The sequence below is a fragment of the Erpetoichthys calabaricus genome, chromosome 3, assembly GCF_900747795.2.
Source record: "Erpetoichthys calabaricus chromosome 3, fErpCal1.3, whole genome shotgun sequence".
Lineage (NCBI taxonomy): Eukaryota > Metazoa > Chordata > Cladistia > Polypteriformes > Polypteridae > Erpetoichthys > Erpetoichthys calabaricus.
Window position 1 is genome coordinate 13,411,480 of NC_041396.2, and position 24,318 is coordinate 13,435,797.

General features: G+C 41.9%; 1 protein-coding gene across 1 annotated transcript in view; it reads left to right on the forward strand.

The window, feature by feature from the left end:
- Positions 1-17,581, forward strand: part of c3h8orf74 (chromosome 3 C8orf74 homolog) — a 77,556-nt gene extending 59,975 nt beyond the window's left edge. Inside the window, exon 5 of the mRNA XM_028796382.2 lies at positions 17,154-17,581. Within this exon, the coding sequence (XP_028652215.1) occupies positions 17,154-17,366 (213 nt within the window). The 3' untranslated portion in view covers positions 17,367-17,581. The remainder of the gene's footprint in view (positions 1-17,153) is intronic.
- The last annotated feature ends 6,737 nt before the right edge of the window (positions 17,582-24,318 follow it).

The following is a 24,318-nucleotide window of genomic DNA, read 5'->3' on the forward strand; positions in this document are numbered from 1 at the left end:
AGCCACTTATTGAAACGATTCCTCTTTTTGTGTAGTCTGCATCTCCTGGCTGGTTCACTTATCTTATTTCACTGTTAAACTAATCATTTCCATCTGTACTGACTCGATAGAGAAAGTAAAGAAAATTCTAAAATGACCAGAAGATGCGTGGCACAAGATCCTTCATCCAAAAAACAGAACGTTCTCAAAAATATTCAGAAAGCAGGCAGAAATTCGTTAACCAGGTTATTTCAAATGGAGGATTAAAAGGTTATCCATTTGTGAAGAAATAAACACAGCAAAAGCATATACAGGTTTGGGGGAATTCCACATATACTGTCAGTGATGGCAGGGTAAGCACAAAAGACTGATACAATGGTCCAAAATGTGCTTAAGGTGCAGATTAAACAACCGGGATTGTAACAGCAAGACATTTATGAAGAACAGACAGGAGATTCAATACTGAGGGAGAAGAAATGAGCTGGCAGGAATTGACATCATCAGCGGCCGACGAAAGTGAAGTTATTGGAGGAGGGCCAGAAATGACGTCTTGTAATGGAAGGAGTTGGAGGTGGGATCATCCCAGAGAAACTGGAAGTGTTTTTGTGTACGGGACTCGCCGTTATTCTTCTTTCATTCTGTTGAAAAAAGAGAAGAGGTGTTATTACTTGCTTCCAACCTCCCTGTCCATTGTTCTGTCTTGCTCTTTTGGGCCCTTTGGCTACACCCTCATCGCACGCGTGTGTGTGACACCATCAAACTTGGATTCCCCGGAACTATCGGAGGTGCCCTTTAACACGTCACTCTAATGATATCACACATGAGTGCTCACCGGGGAATTCTGGAATTGATATTTTTACAGCTAATGCAAAAGGCTAACATAGTTGTGTCCGCAGTGTAGCGGCAAGGCGTACTGTAAATAAATGATGGACTTTGTAACAAAGCAATATACAACGGAAATTGACCTTACATTTGGAATTTTCTGAGTGTTGAAATTCCATCTCTCTATTATAATAAAAAAATCTTGGGAGACAAGACTTTTTATCCTGCAATGAGATGTGATCTTTTGAAGGGAGACACTTTCACGTCCCGTGAGACAAGACTTTGTGCCAAGAGATTTAACCACGCACTTGGCTGGAAATAAAATACAAAGAGTAGATGACAAAAGTAGAACGTATTACTCTGTGAAATAACGTAACTGCAAAAAGAGAATGAATATACTGTTCGATTTAAACTTTAAATCGAAGACTTGTAGATCGTCTAATTTGTGTTGCCATCAGGGAAAAGTAGTTTTTCTTCCCAATGAAGAGGCGTACCCGCAAGAAATAAAAGATTTGTTGTTTGGTGAAAGTGAAATCCCGCAAGAGAAATTTTCAAGACCAGCGAGACAAGACTTTGTGCGAATTAAATTTGAAAAAGTCCTGCCCACATCTGAAACATTTACAGCCACGCACATGGTTCAATCATTTCTCATTTGTGTGAATGCTATTGTCAGACACAGTTCATGTAGAGAGAAAGAAACGATATTCACTCACGGGCAGTTATACGTTGTGTTGTCACGATGTAATTCCAAACACGGAATCAAAATTCAATGCGATATTGGCGAAAAGGTAAAAGCGAAAACAGATCAAATATATGGACATAGGTGATATGACAAAAGTATGTAATAATAATAATAATTTATTACATTTATATAGCGCTTTTCTCTGTAGATATTGTTTGGCTGTAAACTTTAAGTTGGAGACTTGTAGATTGTCTAATTTGTGTTGCCATCAGGGAAAAGTAGTGTTTCTTCCTAATGAAGAGGCATAGCCACGAGAATTTAAAGATTTGTTGTTTGCGAACGGCAGAGACGCGAAGTTGCTGGCGCATAGCGCAGGCAGGGGTTTGGCGAGCAAAGCCCCCTAGTATTCAATAAACATTAAAACCACTAGCCTGATATTGTCTAGGTCTCCCTCATGCCACCAAAACAACTCTGACCCATCAAGGCCTGGACTCCACAAGACCGCTGAAGGTGTCCTGTGGCATCTGCATCAACACGTTAGCAGCAGATCCTTTAAGTCCCGTAAGTTAAGATGAAGAAAATATCATGCGAAACATGGAGAGGAACAGGTAAGCTACACAGAGGCGATGCCCAGAGCAGCAATGTGATTCAGACCTCCTTCACCCCTCTCGCTGAATGAAATTCTTTTCTAGTTTACGACAGGAGGGTCCTGTATTTTTGGCTAGAACCCTTCTTACCTATTTGTAAATCTCCGGTTATGCCGAGTAACCACGAGGGAGCATGATTTAAGGGAACACCAAATGAAGAGCACAGAAGTGTTCTGTCCAAGGCCGAGCACACACAGGAATAATTTGGAAATGACATCACAGTGGTGCTGTACCATTTGTGCTGGGTATTAGTTAAGCCCCTTGTCACACACTCTATGACTTTTTGAATAATTTTTGGTCACAGACTTCATTTGCATAATCTTAGTTATTCAAGGGCAGTTTGCGATGTGCTCCTGTGACCATCAGTTGTGTAGTTTGACATCCCTAATGTCTGACTGCTGGTAGCCATTTTCCTTGACCGGTAATGACAGTGTGCTAGTGTGGCACACATTAGTGCCTCAGTTCCTCCTGAAGAACATTTGAATGGTAAGGCATATCGGAACGTCGTCGATGACCAAGTTTATGTTCACCCAAATGGACATTTTCAGCATGATAAGAAAGCTCCATTTCACAAGACACATGTCGTCCCCAAATGCTTCCCAGAATGTGACGGTAAGTTTTAATTGCTTTGGGCAGCTGCACAGTCCTCAGATCTCAAACCTTTCAAGTATCTTTGGTGTGAGGCAGAAAGGGCTGTGCGGCCGTCCAATTTGAACCAATTGCACAACGCGGCCGTTTCTGAATGGTATGCCAGTCCTGAACAATGCATTTAGCATCCAGTAGGATCCATGGCCGGTCAAATTCATTTGTATTTTGATTGTCAACCTCTGGCGCTGAAGTATGATCTCTCAAATATCTGTGGACTTTTGCCCGTCATAGCTTGTTATTTAAAGCCACTTTGATCCCATTTTGGTGACAAAGTGTACCTTGAGTCACTCAGAATCCTCTTTTTGTGCCTGTCATCCTCACATCTGTGACACTATGACACAGCTTTGACTACACACTGGAAAACTGCTCTGGACTGATTAGTCACTTCCTCCAGTCATTTGGGAATTGGGTTGTGTTACAATGTGGATGGCTAAAAAAAATATAAAAAGTGAACTGGTGGACTGAACTGGAATGTTTTTAGTGCCTAATATCTGACCTGGTAAAAAAAATGGAGTGTTAATGGAGCCTTCACCATGGAGCAAATATAACAAATGGCATCTGTAATAGTGCCTTTCACAGCTAAAGCTCAATATGATTTATGTAGTGCCTTTCATATCTGTCTATTATGTACAGTTCTGTTATATTTACTTACCTACCTTCACATCTGTCTGTTTTACATAAAGCAGTTCATGCTGTATATTTCATACACTGCCTTGTATAGTGCCTTTTATATCTGTCCATCTATTATGTGCAGCCATTTATATCTATCTGTCCATCTGCCTATTTTATATTCAACATTTCACACTTACTTATCTGTTTATGTAGTGCCTTTCACATATAATATAAAGTGACTTTTCTGTTTAGCTTTCTATCATATTGTGACGTTCAACTGTCTGTCTATAATAGACAGATAGATATGAATGGCACTATATCTTACTATCTGATATACGGCCGACCAAGAAAAGGTAATTCATACTAACGGCCAAAGAGGGAAAACAACAGAGTAATGATCAGACTCAGCTCCTCATCGCTAATTCATTCATCCCACACCACCTTCACTTACACCAGTGTTTCTTAACCCTTATGGTCCCACAATCCAGTTTTGCCTTTCAAAGTTTATTGACGACTCACCAGCACCAATCGCAAACCACCCCCTTGGTGAAATGAGCATGTTTGGGATAGATAGATAGATAGATAGATAGATAGATAGATAGATAGATAGATACTTTATTAATCCCAGGGGGAAATTCACATACTCCAGCAGCAAAAAATATTAAATTAAAGAGTAATAAAAAATGCAGGTAAAAAACAGACAATAACTTGAATAATGTTCAACGTTTACCCCCTCTGGTGGAATTGAAGAGTCGCATAGTTTGGGGGAGGAATGATCTTCTCAGTCTGTCAGTGGAGCAGGACAGTGACAGCAGTCTGTCGCTGAAACTGCTCCTCTGTCTGGAGATGACACTGTTTAATGGATGTAGTGGATTCTCCATAATTGATAGGAGCCTGCTGAGTGCCCGTTGCTCTGCTACGGATGTCAAACCGTCCAGCTCTATGCCAACAATAGAGCCTGCCTTCCTCACCAGTTTGTCCAGGCGTGAGGCATCCTTCTTCTTAATGCTGCCTCCCCAGCACACCACTGCGTAGAAGAGGGCACTCGCCACAACTATCTGATAGAACATCTGCAGCATCTTACTGCAGATGTTGAAGGATGCCAGTCTTCTAAGGAAGTACAGGCGGCTCTGTCCTTTCTTGCACAGATAATCAGTATTGGCAGTCCAGTCCAATTTATCGTCCAGCTGCACTCCCAGGTATTTATAGGTCTGCACCCTCTGCACACAGTCACCTCTGATGATTACGGGGTTCCCCTTTGTACAATAAACTCATTTAGAAACAGGGCAACATAACACAGGCAATCCACAGCGAACCAACAACGGCAACCCGCGACCTGTCAGCAGCAACTGGGGTGGTGAACCGATCGTAGAGAAACATTGGCATAGACAACCCACCGTGAACCACTTGCCCACCAAAGACAGCAACCCTCAACCTTACACAGAACCAACGTGATGGCACCGATACCTGAAGATCGGTTTATGCTGCTTTGTGCTGGCGGTTAAAATAAACTTAACAGTGACACACTCCTGACCCACAGACCCTCAACTGCAAAGACCTGTACACAGTGTGACCAATATATGGCCTAATGGCCGGTCCAAAATGGACACGTGAGTCTGTCTATCTATCTATCTATCTATCTATCTATCTATCTATCTATCTATCTATCTATCTATCTATCTATCTATCTATCTATCATAGATATGAAAAGCACTATATGATAGATAGATATCTATCTGTCTATCAGATAGATACATAGAGATAGATATAGTGCTTCTATCTATCTCTCATTTATGATAGATAGATAGATAGATATAGTGCTTCTATCTATCTATCTATCTATCTCTGCCTCACAATTTACTCAATTTTCTATTCTGTCTTTGTCTGATTTAAGGTTGCGTCTTTCCTGGCAGCATATTTTGGTGGCTGCCAGTTCTTCCTTGGGCACACACACACAAACAGATGCTCCCCGGGATAATTTAGAGTAATATTTTTGTTATAAAGACGGAATCAGAAATACCAAGAGAAATGGCCGCAGATAGAATGTGCAGAACCCACACACCCGAGGCTCAGGGCTGACCTCTGGTCGCTGGAGTTTGATGCAGCAGTGTAACGCACCCTTCGATGTCATGGCCCCCTGTTTATTGACTTATTTTCTTCCTTATTTATTGCAAATGGACCCACTGCTTTCTTCCGCCTCTTATCCATGTAAAGTCAAACGTTCAGGATACCTTGACTCATTTCCCGGTGCCTTTGCAGTGAATGTGAGATTTGGAGGAAATGAGCGCAAGCATGCAGGAAGTTGTTCCTTGCACTTCCACCATCCAGATCGCAGACGGCAGGCACATGTTCCACTGGAAAAACAAGAGAAGACAGCAGGAAAAAAAAATAAATACAGTCTTTCAGATTTTTTTTTTTTATTACCTACCAACGTTGTGCCACTCCAAACAGCCCTGTTCTGCCATGCTAGTCTGTCAGAGAAACCCAAAAAGTGTCGCACCTCCACCTACTGTGTGTGGAGATTTTGACTGAGGTGACTTGCAGGGGCATCGGCATCAAGGACTCACACCCTCTGTACGAAAGCACTGAGGCCGAGGGTCTCCATCTCAAGTGCTGAAGTGAAAAACAAGTGGAATCAGCCATGAGGAGATGGAAAACAGTTGGCGAGCAAGGAAATTCAAATAGCATATTGCAATTAGAAAACACAATGGGGACATCCTCCGTAATAAAGCAACCAGAGCAAAATTACAAGCCCCTCGGGAGATTAATGAGGAAAAAATACGGGTCAGCCATGTGCAATTATTTCATTATTTAATTAGTTCAATCAAACTGCTTAGTTAGTAATAACAGGAATTGAGTTCTGACCCAAAGCCAACGCTTTATCTATGAATGAAAAGCAGGAGTGGATTCTTTGGAAAGGTTTCAGATTTTGCTCTGTTCAAAATAGCGTATGGACAGTGTGATGGCTGAGCAGTTGGAGACACCTCGCAGCTCACAGTCTGAGGCCCAGGTGTTATCACTGTGTGGGGAGAGAAAAGAAAGGACACCATCAACGCTTTACAATCAAATGTAAAATGTTTACTTTGAGAGTACTGCCACCTGGATGGTGCTGGGATCTCTGATTTCTATGAATTTACTAATCGCTTCAAGGCTAAGTTCTAGCTAACCTTACACCGATCAGCCACAACATTCAAAAAGCACTGCCAGGTCATGTTAATGCCATTGATTTTATCTTGTGACAAGAAGAGGTGGCATATATCAGGCAGCCAATGAACAGTCAGTTCTACATGTGATGTGAATACCATTGAATACAGTTGCAGCCAAAAGTTTTGAGAATGACCCAAGTGTTGGTTTTCACAAAGTTTGCTGCTTCAGTGTTTTTAGATCTTTTTCTGAGATGTTTCTATGGTACACTGAAGTAGAATTACAAGCATTTCAGAGGTTTCAAAGGCTTTTACTGACAATTCCGTGAAGTTCATGCAAAGAGTCAATATTTGCAGTGCAGGCCCTTCTTTCTTCTTCAAGACATCTAAAATTTGCTCTAGCAGGCTAGAAGTCAACTTCTGGGCCAAATCCTGACTGATGGCAGCCCATTCTTGCATAATTAAAGCTTGGAGTTTATAAGAATTGGTGGGTTTTAGTTTGTCCACCCGCCTCTTGACCACAAGTTCTCAATGGGGAGTTTCCTGGCCATGGATCCCAAATTTCGATGTTTTGTTGCCCGAGCCACTTAGTTCTCACTTTTGCCTTATGGCCTTCATCATGGTGCTTCATCATGCTAGAGAAGGCATTGTTGGTCACCAAACTATTCTTGGATGATTGGGAGAAGTTGCTTTCGGATGATGTTTTGGTGCCATTCATTATTCAGGGTCCTGGGTGCCAAAGGCTTATTGATGCGCATGGGGACAGAATATTAGGCACCTGGTCCAATCCCATAGAAGAGCTACTGTAGCACAAATTGCTGAAAAACTTAATGCTGGCCTTGAGAGAAATGTGTCAGAGCTTGTTCTGTAGCCACAGACTGGTCAGTTTGCCCATGCTGACCTCTGTCCACTGTCTAAAGTGCCTACAATGACTACATGAGCATCAGAACCTGACCATGGAGAAATGGAAGAAGGTGGCCTGGTCTGATGAGTCACATTTTCTTTTAGATCATATGGACGGCCAGGTGAGTGTGCGTCATTTACCTGGGGAAGAAATAGTGGCAGAATGCACTATGGGAAGTTAGCAAGCCAGCAGAGCCAGTGTGATGCTCTGGAGAGTGTTCTACCTTGAGAAACCTTGGGTCTTGGCATACATGCAGATGTTCCTTTGACACGTACAACCCAGACCACATACACCCCTTCATGGCGATGGTATTCCCTGTTGGCAGTGGACTCTGTTAGCAGAATACTGTGCTCTGCCACACTGCAAAAAAATGTTCAGGAATGTTTTGAGGAACATGACGAGGAGGTCAAGGTGTTCACTTGGCCACCAAATTCCCCAGATCTCAATCTGATTGAGTATCTGTGGACTGTGCTGAAAAAAAGAAGTCCAATCCATGGAGATCCCACCTCGGAACTTCCAGACCTTAAATGATATGCTGCTAACATCTTGGTTCAGACACCACAGGACACATTCAGAGGTCTTGAGGAGTCTGGGACTCAACGGGTCAGAGCTGTTTTGGTGGCATGAGGGGCACCTAAACAATATTAGGCAGGTGGTTTTAATATTTTGGCTGATTGGTGTATATTAATTATATGGAATTTCAACATTCAGAAATTCTGAAATTAAAGATCGGTTTTATTTGTATATTGCACTGTTACAAAGTGCAGAATTTACGTTTTGCTGATAGACCGCAGACACAACTATTTTAAGCTTTTGCATTAGCTGTATAAATCAATCACAGAATTCCCTGGTGAGCACTCATTTGTGACATCATTAGAGTGTCGTGTCAAAGGTCACTCCCGACCTTTATGGGAAATCCAACTTTGATGGATAACCTTTAAATCCGCTGTGCAAAAGGCTTTCAATTGGAAAGAACCTGATTAACGAATTTCTGTCTGCTTTGTAACTCTTTCCAATTTCTGAGTGTGTTCTGTTTTTATTTGATGAGGGACCTTTTTGACTGTCAGTATCAGACCTTGGCATGTTCTTGACCCACGTGTCTTCTGGTCATTTTTATTGTTTCTTTACTTTCTCTATTGAGTCAGTCCAGATGGAAATGATTAGTTTAACAGTGAAATAAAATGAGTGAACAGGCCAAGAGATGAAGACTAGACAAAAAGAGGAATCGTTTCAACAAGTGGCGGTCAGAGCCAAAAGGTTGAAAAAACGAAAACGTAAATCAAAAACGATCAGATATACAGGGTAAAAAAACCTCATCATGATGGTAAATTTCTATCTATCTATCTATCTATCTATCTATCTATCTATCTATCTATCTATCTATCTATCTATCTATCTATCATATAGTGCCTTTCACATAAGAACACTCTAGACGAGAACAGGCCATTCAGCCCAACAAAGCTCGTCAGTCTTTTCCACTTATTTCTTCCAAAAAAACATCAAGTCGAGTTTTGAAAGTCCCTAAAGTCTTACTGTCTACCACACTAGTTGGTCGCTTATTCCAAGTGTCTATCGTTCTTTGTGTAAATAAAAACTTCCTAATGTTTGTGCCAAATTTCCCCTTCACAAATTTCCAACTGTGTCCCCGTGTTCTTGATGAACTAATTTTAAAATAACTGTCTCGATCCACTGGACTAATTCCCTTCATAATTTTAAACACTTCACTCAGGTCTCATCTTAATCTTCTTTTGTTTAAACTGTAAAGGCTCAGCTCTTTTAATCTTTCCTCATAACTCATCCCCTGTAGCCCTGAATCAGCCTCGTCGCTCTTCTCTTGACATTTTCTAGTGCTGCTATGTCCTTTTTTATAGCCTGCACACAGTACTCCAGATGAGGCCTCACCAGTGTGTTCTAAGGACTGAGCAGAACCTCCTGTGACTTGTACTCCACACATCAAGACGCTATATAACATGACATTCTGTTAGCATTCTTAATGGCTTCTGAACACTGTCGGGAAGTCGATAACTTCTCATAAGGTGGACTCTCGATTTTCTGACCACCCATTGTGTATTCAAACCTCACATTTTTCCTTCCTATGTGTAATTCTTTACATTTACTGATATTAAATTTCATCTGCCCAAGCCTGTCTGATATCCAAGTCCTTCTGTAATGATATAATGGATTCCAAATTATCTGTTAATCCACCTGTCTTGGTATCATTTGCAAACTTTACCAGCTTGTTATTTATATGCCTGTCTAAATCATTTATATATATTAAAAATAGCAGTGGCCCTAACACTGACTCCTGCTGGTCACCACTTTTAACATCACCCAATTCTAATGAGGTTCCTCGCACCATCACCCTCTGCTTCCTGCGTCTGAGCCAATTCTGCACCCATCTAAAAACATCACCATGTGGCACCTCATCTATCTATCTATCTATCTATCTATCTATCTATCTATCTATCTATCTATCTATCTATCTATCTATCTATCTTCACACCCACAATTGTCTCTGTCTATCTATCTATTATTTAGTGTCTTTCCAATCTATCCATCTATCTTGACACCCACGATTGTCTCTGGTATAACTTGAAACTAAGAAAAGTAACTGGCAGCCATCATCGTTAATTCCATATTCAGCAAAAATCTGGCATTGCTTTAGAAGTTTTGACTCAACAGAATATCACAAACAATAACACAAATGAAAATGACATAGACAAAAATGGTGGGACCCTTCACCTAATATTTTGCTGCACAACCGTCAGTGCGACTGAGACGGAGCTTTCTGACATTGGGCAGGACATTTCACTCCTGAATGTCTTGATAGTCTTTAGATTTCATTGTTCTCAGCACAGACTCAAAGCACCCCTGTTTCATACACAGCAAAGCAGCCCCCCAAACATAACTGAGCCTCCTCCATGTTTCACAGTAGCTCTGGTGTTCTTTTCTTTGAAAGCTTAATTTTCTCGCCTATGGACACAGAGCTGATGTGACTTGCTAACAGGCTCCAGTTTGGTCTCATCTGTCCAAAGGACATTCTCCATGAAGTAGTGTGGCTTGTCCTGAATCCTCCCGGGTCTTCTTCCATTGATCCCACTGTCACTCAAAAGGTGACAGATGGTGTGATGAGACTCTAATGGACCTCGACCTTGGAGTTCAGCTCATATCTCTTTGGATGTTGTCCTTGGCTTTTTGTCAGTCATTCTCATTATCCTTCTGTCCATTCAGGGGTCGAGTTTCCTCTTGTGGCCACGCCCACACAGGTTGGTTACAGTCCCATGGGCCTTCAGCTTCTTCATAATATTTGCACAGGAACATCAAGCTGCTTGGAGATGGTAGTCATCTAGCCTTTGCCTTTCACATGCTGGTCTGTCATTTTCTTTCTGATCCCCTCAGACGTCTCTCTCTCTTTTGCTTTCTCTGGTCCACGTTCAGTGTGGGACACACAATGACACCAACAGCAGAGTGACGACTTGTCTCCGTTTAAATCGGCTGAATGACTGATTGACCAATTAAAGGAATGCATGATATGAATTGAAGAAAAGAGCGAATTTCCATCCATTCATTGTCCAACCCGCTGAATACGAACACAGGGTCACGGGGGTCTGCTGGAGCCAATCCCAGCCAACACAGGGCACAAGGCAGGAAACAATCCCAGGCAGGGTGCCAACCCACCGCAGAAGAGCAAATTTGAAAAATCCAATTATTTGGGATCTTTTCAAGGGGTCCTGACAAATGTGTCCAGGCCATTTTAGAAGACCTTTGTAGAATAAGCAGCACTTGATCTCATGCCACACTTGCTTTGCTTTACTCGATGACATGTCAAAGGCATGCAGGTACACAGGGGTACAATTGCTTGTCATGGCATCACTTTTCAGGGGGCCTGCAGCAGTTGTTCAACGAGCTGTAAGGGTTACCAACACAGTTGTCCCCATTTGTATTCTCAGGTTTTCTTCCCCATCCTGACATTGAGCAGGTTAGGCTCACCAGCGACTCTAAATGGGCCCATTGTGGCTCTGGCTGTGCGTACGAATCCCCCTTTGTGAGGAGCTGTGTTTCTTGATTCATGCTGCTCAGTGCCCGGTTGTAGTTTGATCCTCATTTGGAATAAGAGAGTTTGAAAAATGGACAGGTAATACTTTTAATTAAAGAAAGTAAACATGTGAATTACATTTATGATCAAATTATAGTTTCCCTACCCAGTAAGGCTAACCTCATTTGCTGTACTGTTTACAGGTTATACAGTTAAATCCCAGTTATCTTTTTGCTTTGGTCTTCCTTTTCAGAATGCCTTCTTTTTTTTTTTTAACCAGATGTGCCTGTTTATGCATTTTCTGCTTTATTTTTATTTTGCTGGCAACTTTCATTTCAGAGGCACTGATTTTCTTTTTTTTCTACATAGATTAATTATATCTCCTAAAAACAGGTAGCCAGCACTGTAATTTATTTTGCCTAAAAGGTGCATGCCCTCTGTTTTTAATTATTTTTTTTTTTTTTTTTGTTCTCTTGCCGTGGGCCCTGCCTGGATCTGTGGGCAGGTGCCATGTGGCAGGAGTCCCGAGGCAGAGTCTGCTCCATTCTTCCACGGATTCTGAATGCACGATGGACTCTTTTCATAAGGTGCTGCTGTTTTGTTTTGCCATTATTTAGAAGTTGGGGTGGTGGGGGAGAATTGAGGGGGTGGGGAGTGGGCACAGGCTCGTACTCTCCGCAGTAGTCATAATGGCCTGGAACATCATGGCCTGAACAACAAAGTGAGCGGGAACATGCAGAAGATGCAGGCAGCTGCACCGGACAGATATGCCCTGCTCCATTCTGCCGATTCCAGGTTTAAAATCCATGAAAAGGACGACAGGATTAGAGAAACTTTATCTGAAACTGGGGTAAAGCAAAAAAAAATAAAGCTGAAACAGTAAAGCAAAGAGTCAAGTTTTATATTGTAGACTGTAGACTTCCAGGGGACCAGGGTTCGGTTTCCATACTGGTGGCTATCTGTGACAAGTTTTCATGTTCTTGCTGTGTGCCTGCTTGGTTCTTCTTTATTGTCTTCCAGCATTTCAAGGTTAACAGATCACTCTAAACTACCTGATAAACTAGAACTATAACTTTTTTTTATTTCTCCCCAGGGGGAAATTTGGCTTTTTACAGAAGCTCTTTCTTTAAATATATGCTTATACTAAATGACATATAACAGAAACATCTATACATAATGTAACATAACATTACAGAGAGGAGGAAGAGGGTGGGAGCCTGCACTGATTACAGCACGTTGCCGCACCCACTACACAGCATACCACCCGGATTGAGCTCCAAGTGCAGCCGTGCAACGGGTGACACCTCAACACCACACTGAACACTCTGAGGTTTTTTACGGAGGCTGGCTGGAGTGCCAATCCTGCCACCAACCCCCAGGTTTTTCCCTGTAAGTTGGAGGACCTGCTCGCAGGGCTGAATGCAGAGTAACGTCATAACCGGGACCGAGGGATTGCAGGTTAAGGGCCTTGCTCAGGGGCCCAATGTAGTAGAGTCTCATCCGGCATTTATGAGGGAGGCGTTTTTCATTCCAACAGATGGTGCATCCCAAACATTAGCTCTGCTTTTACGAATCCCATTCCAAATGGCATATAACAGAGAGATACACATTGTGTGGTGCACTGCAATAGTTAACACTGAGGTCTACTTAGATTTCAAAACATCTTAGATGGGGATAACCGCTTGATCTTAATTAAAAAAAAGACTCAACATTCCCTCCTGAAAACTAAGAGTTAAGGTCCCTTCTTTCTCTCACCTTAAGGACTGTCAGAATTAGGAGAAATAAGATTCTCTGGTCTAAGGCAACCTAGATTGAACTGGCTGCCCTCAATTCTAAATGTCATGTCTAGATAAAACCTGGTGCAGCTCTTCACATATGCAGTGCCATTCCAGCAGTGAAGCAAAGTGGTGGCAGCATCACGCTGCGCGGTTGCTGTAGGTTGGTGCGACAGTTGATTAGGAGACTGAGCAGGGCTGAGGGAAAGCAGAAAGGAGCAAAGTGCAGAGATATCCTTAGTGAGAAATCTGCTCCAGAGCACCCTGGACCTCACTGATGCTGTGATGTCCAGATGATGACCTCGCGACAGCCTGCCAGATGGGGTGGGTCTACTCCACGGACTGCAGTGAGGTGGGCTTGGGCGGGCAATTGCTGTGGTTCACTCACCTTGGCACGTGTGTTGCTCCTTTAACCTGGGCATCACAGGTCCAAAACAAATAGTGAAATAGTGTAAAAGGCCATTCCTTTAAATAAAGATTTGCTATATGTAACATCTCCAAGATCAAGCGACATCATCAGCACTATTTCTGGTACGACCAACAGACAGATAGATAGATTATTTAAAGGCACTATATAATAAATAGATAGATTTTTGTCAAGAACTAACTTTATTTGTCCCCTGAGGAAAATTTGTTTTTTTACAAAAGCTCTTTAAATAAATGAATGCATAAATAGACAGAAAATAAACAAATATATACACACACACATTATGGTCTGAACACACACCAGAATGACTATAAAGCAAGAAAATTAAAAAGAAAGAAAGATGCTATATATATATATATATATATATATATATAGTGTGTGTGTGTGTATATTGTGTGTATATAGACAAAAACAGACAGATAAAGGTTTTGGATTCCACTCTGTATATTCGAATTTCTGTGAAGGAAAATATAGTTAATTTCAATGGAGATGAGTAGTCACTTCAGGCGCTGTCCAAAACGGGACCTGTGATTGAGGAAAAAGTGTCTGTCTTTATAGCTGTTGAGGACAAAGGGGTGTGTCCAAGGGGTTGAAACTGGAAGTGAGGTCACAGACAGGGAAGGTTCTGGAATTAAAGGTGGAGTTAGGCAGACTTCTGTTCGGAGGATGTGGAGGGGAAATAGAAAAGACGTTAATGCATCCCTTTAACCCTTGTTCCAGCATATCACACTCAGCCAAGCCCATTGGCTGCCTCTCATGAGCTTCTGTGGGACTATATATGTATATATATATATATACACTAGCTGTCCCCCGTGGCTCTGCCCACATAGTAGTGAAATAGGACAAACTTTTACAAATCAAAAAATTTTTTAAAAATGTAATTCTGGTCAAGCAGAGGGTAGGTATGCCCCAACAACAAACGGTTCCACTATATCTGATCGTGTTCAGCTCTGATGGGAGAGCGTTCCCCGCATGGGGAGAAAAGCACATGTCTGTCCGTGAGATCTGTGGCAACTAGCAGCTACCCTCTAAAACACATGTAACTCTGATCTCCATAATGTTTGGGACTAAGACAGATTTTTCCTTGATCTACCCCTCTTCTACCCTTCTGCTCCACATTTTAAAAATTACAAATCAGACATACAGTGCATCCAGAAAGTATTCACAGCGCATCACTTTTTCCACATTTTCTTATGTTATAGCATTATTCCAAAATGGATTAAATTCATTTTTTTCCTCAGAATTCTACACACAACACCCCATAATTACAATGTGAAAAAGGTTTACTTGAGATTTTTGCAAATTTATTAAAAATAAAAAAACTGAGAAAGCACATGTACATAAGTATTCACAGCCTTTGCCATGAAGCTCAAAATTAAGCTCAGGTTCATCCTGTTTCCCCTGATCATCCTTGAGATGTTTCTGCAGCTTCATTGGAGTCCACCTGTGGTAAATTCAGTTGACGGGACATGATTTGGAAAGGCACACACCTGTCTATATAAGGTCCCACAGTTGACAGTTCATGTCAGAGCACAAACCAAGCATGAAGTCAAAGGAATTGTCTGTAGACCTCCGAGACAGGATTGTCTCCAGGCACAAATCTGGGGAAGGTTACAGAAAACTTTCTGCTGCTTTGAAGGTCCCAGTGAGCACAGTGGCCTCCATCATCCATAAGTGGAAGAAGTTCGAAACCACCAGGACTCTTCCTAGAGCTGGCCAGCCATCTAAACTGAGCGATCGGGGGAGAAGGGCCTTAGTCAGGGAGGTGACCAACAACCTGATGGTCACTCTGTCAGAGCTCCAAAGGTTCTCTGTGGAGAGAGGAGAACCTTCCAGAAGAACAACCATCTCTGCAGCAATCCACCAATCAGGCTTGTATGGTAGAGTGGCCAGACGGAAGCCACTCTTTAGTAAAAGGCACATGGCAGCCCACCTGGAGTTTGCCAAAAAGCACCTGAAGGACTCACAGACCATGAGAAAGAAAATTCTCTGGTCTGATGAGACAAAGATTGAACTCTTTGGTGTGAATGCCAGGTGTCACGTTTGGAAGAAACCAGGCACCGCTCATCACCAGGCCAATACCATCCCTACAGTGAAGCATGGTGGTGGCAGCATCATGCTGTGGGGATGTTTTTCAGCGGCAGGGACTGAGAGACTAGTCAGGATAAAGGGAAAGATGACTGCAGCAATGTACAGAGACATCCTGGATGAAAACCTGCTCCAGAGCGCTCCTGACCTCAGACTGGGGCGACGGTTCATCTTTCAGCAGGACAACGACCCTAAGCACACAGCCAAGATATCAAAGGAGTGGCTTCAGGACAACTCTGTGAATGTCCTTGAGTGGCCCAGCCAGAGCCCAGACTTGATTCCGATTGAACATTTCTGGAGAGATCTTAAAATGGCTGTGCACCGACGCTTCCCATCCAACCTGATGGAGCTTGAGAGGTGCTGTAAAGAGGAATGGGCGAAACTGGCCAAGGATAGGTGTGCCAAGCTTGTGGCATTATATTCAAAAAGACTTGAGGATGTAATTGCTGCCAAAGATGCATCGACAAAGTATTGAGCAAAGGCTGTAAATACTTATGTACCTGGGATTTCTCAGTTGTTTTATTTTTAATAAATTTGCAAAAACCTCAAGTAAACTTTTTTCACGTTGTCATTATGGGGTGTTGTGTGTAGAATTCTGAGGAAAAAAATGAATTTAATCCATTTTGGAATAAGGCTGTAACATAACAAAATGTGGAAAAAGTGATGCGCTGTGAATACTTTCCGGATGCACTGTAGTTAAAGTTCACATTGCAGGCTATCATTTAAGGGGATTTGGATACATTTCAGTCACAGCATGTAGAAATTACACTTTTTTTCGCCATGGCCCCCCCATTTCAAGACACCATAATGTTTGGGACTATTGGTGTCCCAGGTGTTTGTGATTCCTCAGGTGCGTTTCATGGCTTCATACGATACCTGGGCTTGCTTCTACCCTTTGGGTCTGTAGTTGTTCAACATGGAGGACAAGAGCTGTGGCAATGAAAGTCAAAGAATCCATCATGAGGCTGAAGAACGAGAATGAAACCATTGGAGACATCCAATCAGAAAATCAACTGTATGGAATATCATGAAGAAGAAAGAAGGCACTGGTGAGCTCTGTAATCACAAAGGGTCTGGTCGGCCAAGGACTCTGTAATCATACAGGAGATCCCGGTCAATGACGCAGCATACTTGGCCACGCAGTCTCATTTTGACCAATTTAGAATTACTAGTTAACCCAAAATGTCTGACTTTGTGGTGAAGGAGGAAACCAGAGGAGCGGGGAAGGGTTATACAGACGCATGGAGAACACACAAACTATACATTAATGTTGAGTGATGGTCCCCAGATAGCTGTGACACATATGCTCTAAGAAGAACAAACACCTTTAGAGTTCAAAGTAGTACACGTGTGGCTCCATTTGTGTAACTTTTCTGTCTTTTGTCCACAGGTTCTGGAAAAACTGGTGCAGCAGACACTGAAGACGCAGTTGGAGATTGTTCGCGATTTGTTTGCCGAGGAGCTGAAACTGACCCGGGAGATCCTGGAGCTGAAACAGCAGCAGAAAGCATTGCCTCAGCCACCCACTCTGCCTCCTTTTACCAGTAAGCTTGTCCTTTCTAAACAGGCGAAGCCACCCTCTGGTAAAAAAGCCAAAAAATGAATCAGAAGAAGAGTCCGAGCTGTGGAGCCAAAGTAACGGCAGCCATGATTAGAATGCAGAGGTGAGCCAAACATTCAACCATAAACCTTGTTATTAAGGAATAAAAAAAAAAAGAATTGCTTCACCTTTGACGCACCTTCTTGGAACTCATTAATTTTTTATTGCATTCTACATGTACACGTGTCTGTTTAGCAAATATAATCTGAGGTGCGGGTAGTGAATTCTTGGAATTGTGGTTTCTGTAAACCTTAAATGAGTGCATTGAGATGAAAACTCCATTTCCAGATTATTCCTTTAGCCTTTAGAAAGGGGGCAGTGATTCGTAAGTGAGTCCTGGGTTCAAACCCCAGACCTGTCACTCAATGGAGTTTCCATGTTCTCCTTCTTTATATCTTTGTGGGTTTTTTCTATGGTTTACTTCACTTCTCCTACCTCATCGTACATGGAAAATGGCTTGATTGTCAGCTCTGAATCAACCAAGTGTAAGTGTATCCATTAGTGGCCTCTGAGGAACTGGCATGTCATTCTGGCTTGAGCCATTGAAGTCCTTCATTAGATAAGTGGGTTAGGAAATGGAAAGATGAACTTTATCATGAGATTACAGGCAAGCAGGCAGCAGTTAATGCAAGTCAAGAACCTCCCTGCAGAGGGTGCTGTTCCATTGTAGACGTTAGCAGAGCTGCTTAGCGTTTACGCCTCCTATTACGTTGAAAAACATGGCACCTTTAGGGTATGTAATCGACCCACGTAGTTTACATAAAGTTGAAAAACAGGCAGGAATCTTACTTAAAACAATGACACTTTCATTCTAGAACAGGCGTAGGCAAAGTCAGTCCTGAAGGGCTGCAGTGGCTGCAGGTTTTTGGTCCAACCCAGTTGCTTCATTAGAAAACAATCCTTGCCAATAATTTATTTTCATGGCCTGTTAGTGCTTTAACTCTGCCATGTCACGTCATTCTCATATCCGAGAGTTTCTTCCCCTTTCTAAGGATATCAAACAAATAATTTGAAGTCTAAAATGGACGAGCAATTCTCAGTCCTTCACTTTTTTCTCTTGACTTTCCTTCCAAGTATATAATTAAGCTAAATAGTGCATGATAAATACACACAGGTGTCAATGGAAACAAGCTAAATGGAGAAATGCTGGTTTCTTTTGTCTAGGTGCTAATCAGGAGCAACTAAAAACTGAGAATTCAGCTGTTTAAGTCTAAAGTAAGCAATTAGGGTTCAAAATTGTAACATGCGAGACCACTAAAGTGAAGCAGAAGTGTTACTTGAGCATTAAGTGCTTCTTATTAAGCAATTGGGTTGGAACAAAAACCTGTAGCCATTGCGGCCCTCCAGGAACGACTTTGCCCACCTCTGTTGTAGAACATTCAGAAATATAAAAATATCAGAACACATGGAGGATACACTGTAATTAACAACTATGTAGTGTGGCAAGCGGCTGAGGGTGGTTCCCAGCCGGGACGCCTGGGAGAACCCTCCTCCAGACCATGAGGGGGTGACTGCCCTGGTTGCTTTGGGGACCACGGGAACTGAGCTTGAAAGCTCAACCCTAATGCCTACAGAGACCTGGACCTCAGCACTTCCGCCACACCCAGAAGTACTGGGGGGGAAGAGGACCAGGGGCACCCGGAGTGCTTCTGGGTGCAGAGCCGGTACTTCCGCCACACTGGGGAGTGCCGGCTGAAGCTTATCGGAAAACACCCGGAGCACATCCAGGTGATTATAAAAGGGACTGCCTCCCTCCATTCGATGGCTGGAGTCGGGTGGAAGAAGGACGAAGTCTTCGTGGAGAGGAGTGGTGGTGGACCTGACAGGGCATTGAGGAAGAAGGCCTGGACTTTGGAGTGAAGTGGGTTGTGCGTGTTCACTTTATTGTAAATATTATCTTTAAATAAACGTGTTGTGGTGCTTTAACGATGTCTGCTTGTCTGTGTCCGGCCTGTTTCCCATAGTAGTAAACATGGTTTCTCACAAACACTGGCATTTTCATTACACTGTTCTCTGTATTTAGTCATTCCCACTTGATGAGCACAATGGAACTATGTGCTTCTTGCAGATGGAATCAGCAATAATTTAAATACGTACCAAAATAAGGAACAAAAATATATTTTCTGACACATATAATTACATTTTATTTATTTATTTATAAAGCACTTTAAAAACAATATCAAGGCTGACCAAAGTGCTGTACAATAAAAACCCAACATATCAGACACACAATAACCAAAAGGAAAAACAAACAGAAACACATAAGAGCTGAAGAAATTCATAATAAAAAGTAAACAGATAGTCAACATATCATATATGTTGTATCTTATCATATATGTGTCTCATAGCCGACTATACTCCCTTAGAAGACTGGCGTCCTTCAACATCTGCAATAAGATGCTGCAGATGTTCTATCAGACGGTTGTGGCGAGCGCCCGCTTCTATGCGGTGGTGTGCTGGGGAGGCAGCATAAAAAAGAGGGACACCTCACGCCTGGACAAACTGGTGAGGAAGGCAGGCTCTATTGTAGGCACGGAGCTGGACAGTTTGACATCTGTGGCAGAGCAACAGGCGCTGAGCAGACTCCTGTCAATCATGGAGAATCCACTGCATCCACTGAACAGGATCATCTCCAGACAGAGGAGCAGCTTCAGTGACAGACTGCTGTCACCGTCCTGCTCCACTGACAGACTGAGGAGATCGTTCCTCCCCCACACTATGTGACTCTTCAATTCCACCCGGGGGGGTAAACGTTAACATTATACAAAGTTGTTGTCTGTTATACCTGCATTTTTTATCACTCTTTAATTTAATATTGTTTCTTTATCAGTATGCTGCTGCTGCTGGGGTATGTGAATTTCCCCTTAGATGGATACTTTATTAATTCTATCTATCTATCTATCTATCTATCTATCTATCTATCTATCTATCTATCTATCTATCTATCTATCTATCTATCTATCACACTTGGTTAAAGGCCAGCAGGGAGTAAAAGTGCGTTTTTAAATAAGATTTAAGGACAGCGAATGAAGGAGCCTTCCTAATGTGCAATGGCAAATCATTCCAGAGTTTTGGAGCTGCCACTGAAAAAGCCCAATCACCTCGGAGTTTGCATCGTGTCTTAGGAACACATAAAAGCATCAGGTCTGCTGACCTGAGAGAGCGAGACGGTACATAAGGGTGCAGCAGTTCCGACAAACAAAATGGGGCACAACCATTAAAGGATTTAAAAACAAATACAAGGATCTTAAGTTGGATTCAAAAACGAACTGGAAGCCAGTGAAGGGAAGCCAAAATCGGGGTAACATGCTCATGCTTTCTTGTGCCAGTTAAAAATCGAGCAGTGGCATTTTCAACCAGCTGTAGGCGAGCAATGGATGCCTGGCTAATTCTAAAAAGAAGCGCATTGCAGTAATCTGGACAAAAGGTTATAAAAGCACATATCACTCTTTCAAGGTTGCGTTTAAACAAAACAGGCTTGATTTTTGACAGCCACTTCAACTGGAAAAAGCAAGAGTTTACCACTGCGTTCACATGACTATAAAATTTATTTTAAATTTATTTATTTAAATATAAAATAAATTAAATATGTATGCTCACATTTCCTGTTATTTACAGTGCCCTCCATAATGTTTGCGACAAATTCACACATTTTTTCAATGATTCCCCTTCTGCTCCACATTTTCAAATTACAAATCAGACATCTTTGGACATTGTGATTAAAATGCACAGTGCAGGCTTTCATTTAAGGGAATTTGAAGACTTTTCGGTCACACAACCTGTTTTCTATATGGCCCCCCATTTCAGGGCACTGTAATGTTAGGTGTTACAGATGTCTATGATTTCTCAGGTGGGTTTCATGGCTTCATAAGATACCTCAGTTTGCTTCAACCTTTGGAGTCTGTAGTTGACATTGTTCAACATGAGGACAAGAGCAGTGACGATGGAAGTCAAAGAAGCCATCATGAGGCTGACGAATGAGAATAAAGCCATTAGAGACATCAGGAAACCCTTAGGACAGTGTTTCTCAAACTTTAAGTATTGTACGAAGTTTGGCCACAGGGGGGGACGAAGGCGGTGGGTATTTGCAAGACGAAGGTTTCTTGTAGTGGATTGTAAAATAAGAAGTTCCTTAAGGTATTGTGGAGCATGGATACACTTATGAGTGAGCAAACAGAGTTTGTATTCAATTTGGAGGTGAACAGGGAGCCAATGAAGTGACCGAAGGATTGGTGACATATTTCTGCGCCCTCATTAGGATCCTTGCAGCACTATTTTGGATTTGTTGAAGGCTCTTGCTGGAGATCCCAATGATGAATGCATTACAATAGTCCAGCCTGGAGGAGACAAAGGCATGAACCAGCTTTTCAGCATCACAAAGGGAAAGGCAGAAACGGAGTTTGGCTACGTTTTGAAGATGAAGGAATGCAATTTTACAGAGGTGTTATGGACATGTGTATCAAATGACAGATTGGAGTCTAATTTGACACCCAAATTAGTAACAGAAGGGGAGAAAGTAATGGTATGGCCAGAAAAGGAAATTTATGGAGGAACGAAGTTGATAGTGGGTACCGATTAAAAGAGCTTCAGTTTTGGTGCTGTTCAGCTTAAGAAAGTTCTTGGACATCCAGGTCTCAATCTCATCCAAGCAGGAGGAAACAGTTCGCAAAGCAGATTCGTATCGCAGAGAATATTAACACACTTCACTCAAAAGTGGCCATTTTAGAGTCACCAATTACTTTATATTAAATGGAGACGCTTCATAAATAAAATGTATTATTATAATTAGTACATTACTATATAAAATAAAATCAGTCATCATTCTCAGTAACCTACTGTTCTCAAACCCCATGGTCACAAAGCAGATTCGGATCGCAGAATATTGACACACTCCACTCACAAGTGGCCATTTTAGAGTCACCAATTACATTATATTAAAAGGAGACACTTTATAAATAAAATGTATTATTATAATTATTATATTATTATATAAAATAGAATCAGTCATCATTCTCGATAACCTACTGTTCTCAAACCCCATGGTCACAAAGCAGATTCGTATTGCAGAGGACATGAATGCACGCCCCTCACATGTGGCCATTTTAGAGTCACCAATTACTTTATATTAAAATGAGATGCTTCATAAATGAAATGCATTATTATAATTATTATATTACTATATAAAATAGAATCAGTCATCATTCTCGGTAACCTACCATTCTCAAACTCCATGGTCAGAGAGAATTTGAACACACACCTGTCACTTGTGGCCATTTTAGAGTCACCAATTTCTTTATATTAAAAGGAAATGCTTTATAAATAAAATGTATTATTATAATTATTATATTACTATATAAAATAGAATCAGTCATCATTCTCAGTAACCTACCATTCTCAAACTCCATGGTCGCAAAGCAGAGTCTATTGCAGAGAATTTCAACACACACCTCTCATATGTGGCCATTTTAGAGTCACCAATTTCTTTATATTAAAAGGAGATGCTTTATAAATAAAATGTATTGTTATAATTATTATATTAGTATATAAAAATCAGTCCTCATTCTCAGTAACCTACTGTTCTCAAACCCCATGGTCGCAAAGCAGATTCATATCGCAGAGGACATGAACGCACGCCTCTCAAATGTGGCCATTTTAGAGTCACCAATCCATATTACTAACCGAGAATAAACCGAATATGGACGCAGGTACACGGCGATGGGACCATGAGACGTACTGCGCAGGCGCGCGTCTCATAAACCGCAAGTGAAGTCTTATCCACCGCGAACGAAGGAGTCACGGCCCAAGAACGAAAGAGCTCAACTAACGTGAATGAGAAATGAAGCAACAATGCGCCCATAGCTAACGACTAACGACACAGCCACACACAAAAGAGGATTTTGCGCTGCACCCCATAGTCAAACGTGAGAGGCTACAGAGGCCCCACAGGTCCTCAAAGATAGTACGGAAGGCGCAGGCGTCACCGCCATAATGTGAGTGGCACTACTGCAGAGTGAAGGCGCAGGCGTCACCGCCTATTGTGAGTGGCACTACTGCGGAGTGAAGTTAGGAATAATGTGCTGCTTGGGATTGTACAAACCGCTGAACGCTTTACACCAAATTCAAACACAATACAGCTCAACGATACAAACACAAGCCCACCTGGATAAGATCAATGAACGCAGGTGCCTACAACGCGCGTCTGAAACTGCGGAAGCAAAGCAGGCATGGGTTCAAAACGAACGACCTTGACTGACGGATATACAAACACGAGCCCGCCTGGATAAAATCAATGAACGCAGGCGCCTACAACGCGCGTCTGAAATGCCGCGGGCAAAGCGGGCACGGCTCCAAAACGAACGAGCTCGACTAATGTATTTCAGGATACCCAATGCCGGGGGTAGGCGAGCGAAGCGAGCAGGGGGCGGAGCCCCCTTGTTATATTGTATTAAAAGGAGATGCTTTATAAATAAAATGTAATATTATAATTATTATATTACTATATAAAATAGAATCAGTCATCATTCTCAGTAAACTACTGTTCTCAAACTCCATGGTCGCAAAGCAGGGTCTATTGCAGAGAATTTCAACACACACCTCTCATATGTGACCATTTTAGAGTCACCAATTTCTTTATATTAAAAGGAGACGCTTTATAAATAAAATGTATTATTATAATTATTATATTAGTATATAAAAATCACTCCTCATTCTCAGTAACCTACTGTTCTCAAACCCCATGGTCGCAAAGCAGATTCGTATCGCAGAGGACATGAACGCATGCCTCACACATGTGGCCATTTTAGAGTCACCAGTTACATTATATTAAAAGGAGACGCTTTATAAATAAAATGTATTATTATAATTATTATATTACTATATAAAACAGAATCAGTCATCATTCTCGGTAACCTACCTTCTCAAACCCCATGGTCAAAGAGAATTTGAATGCACACCT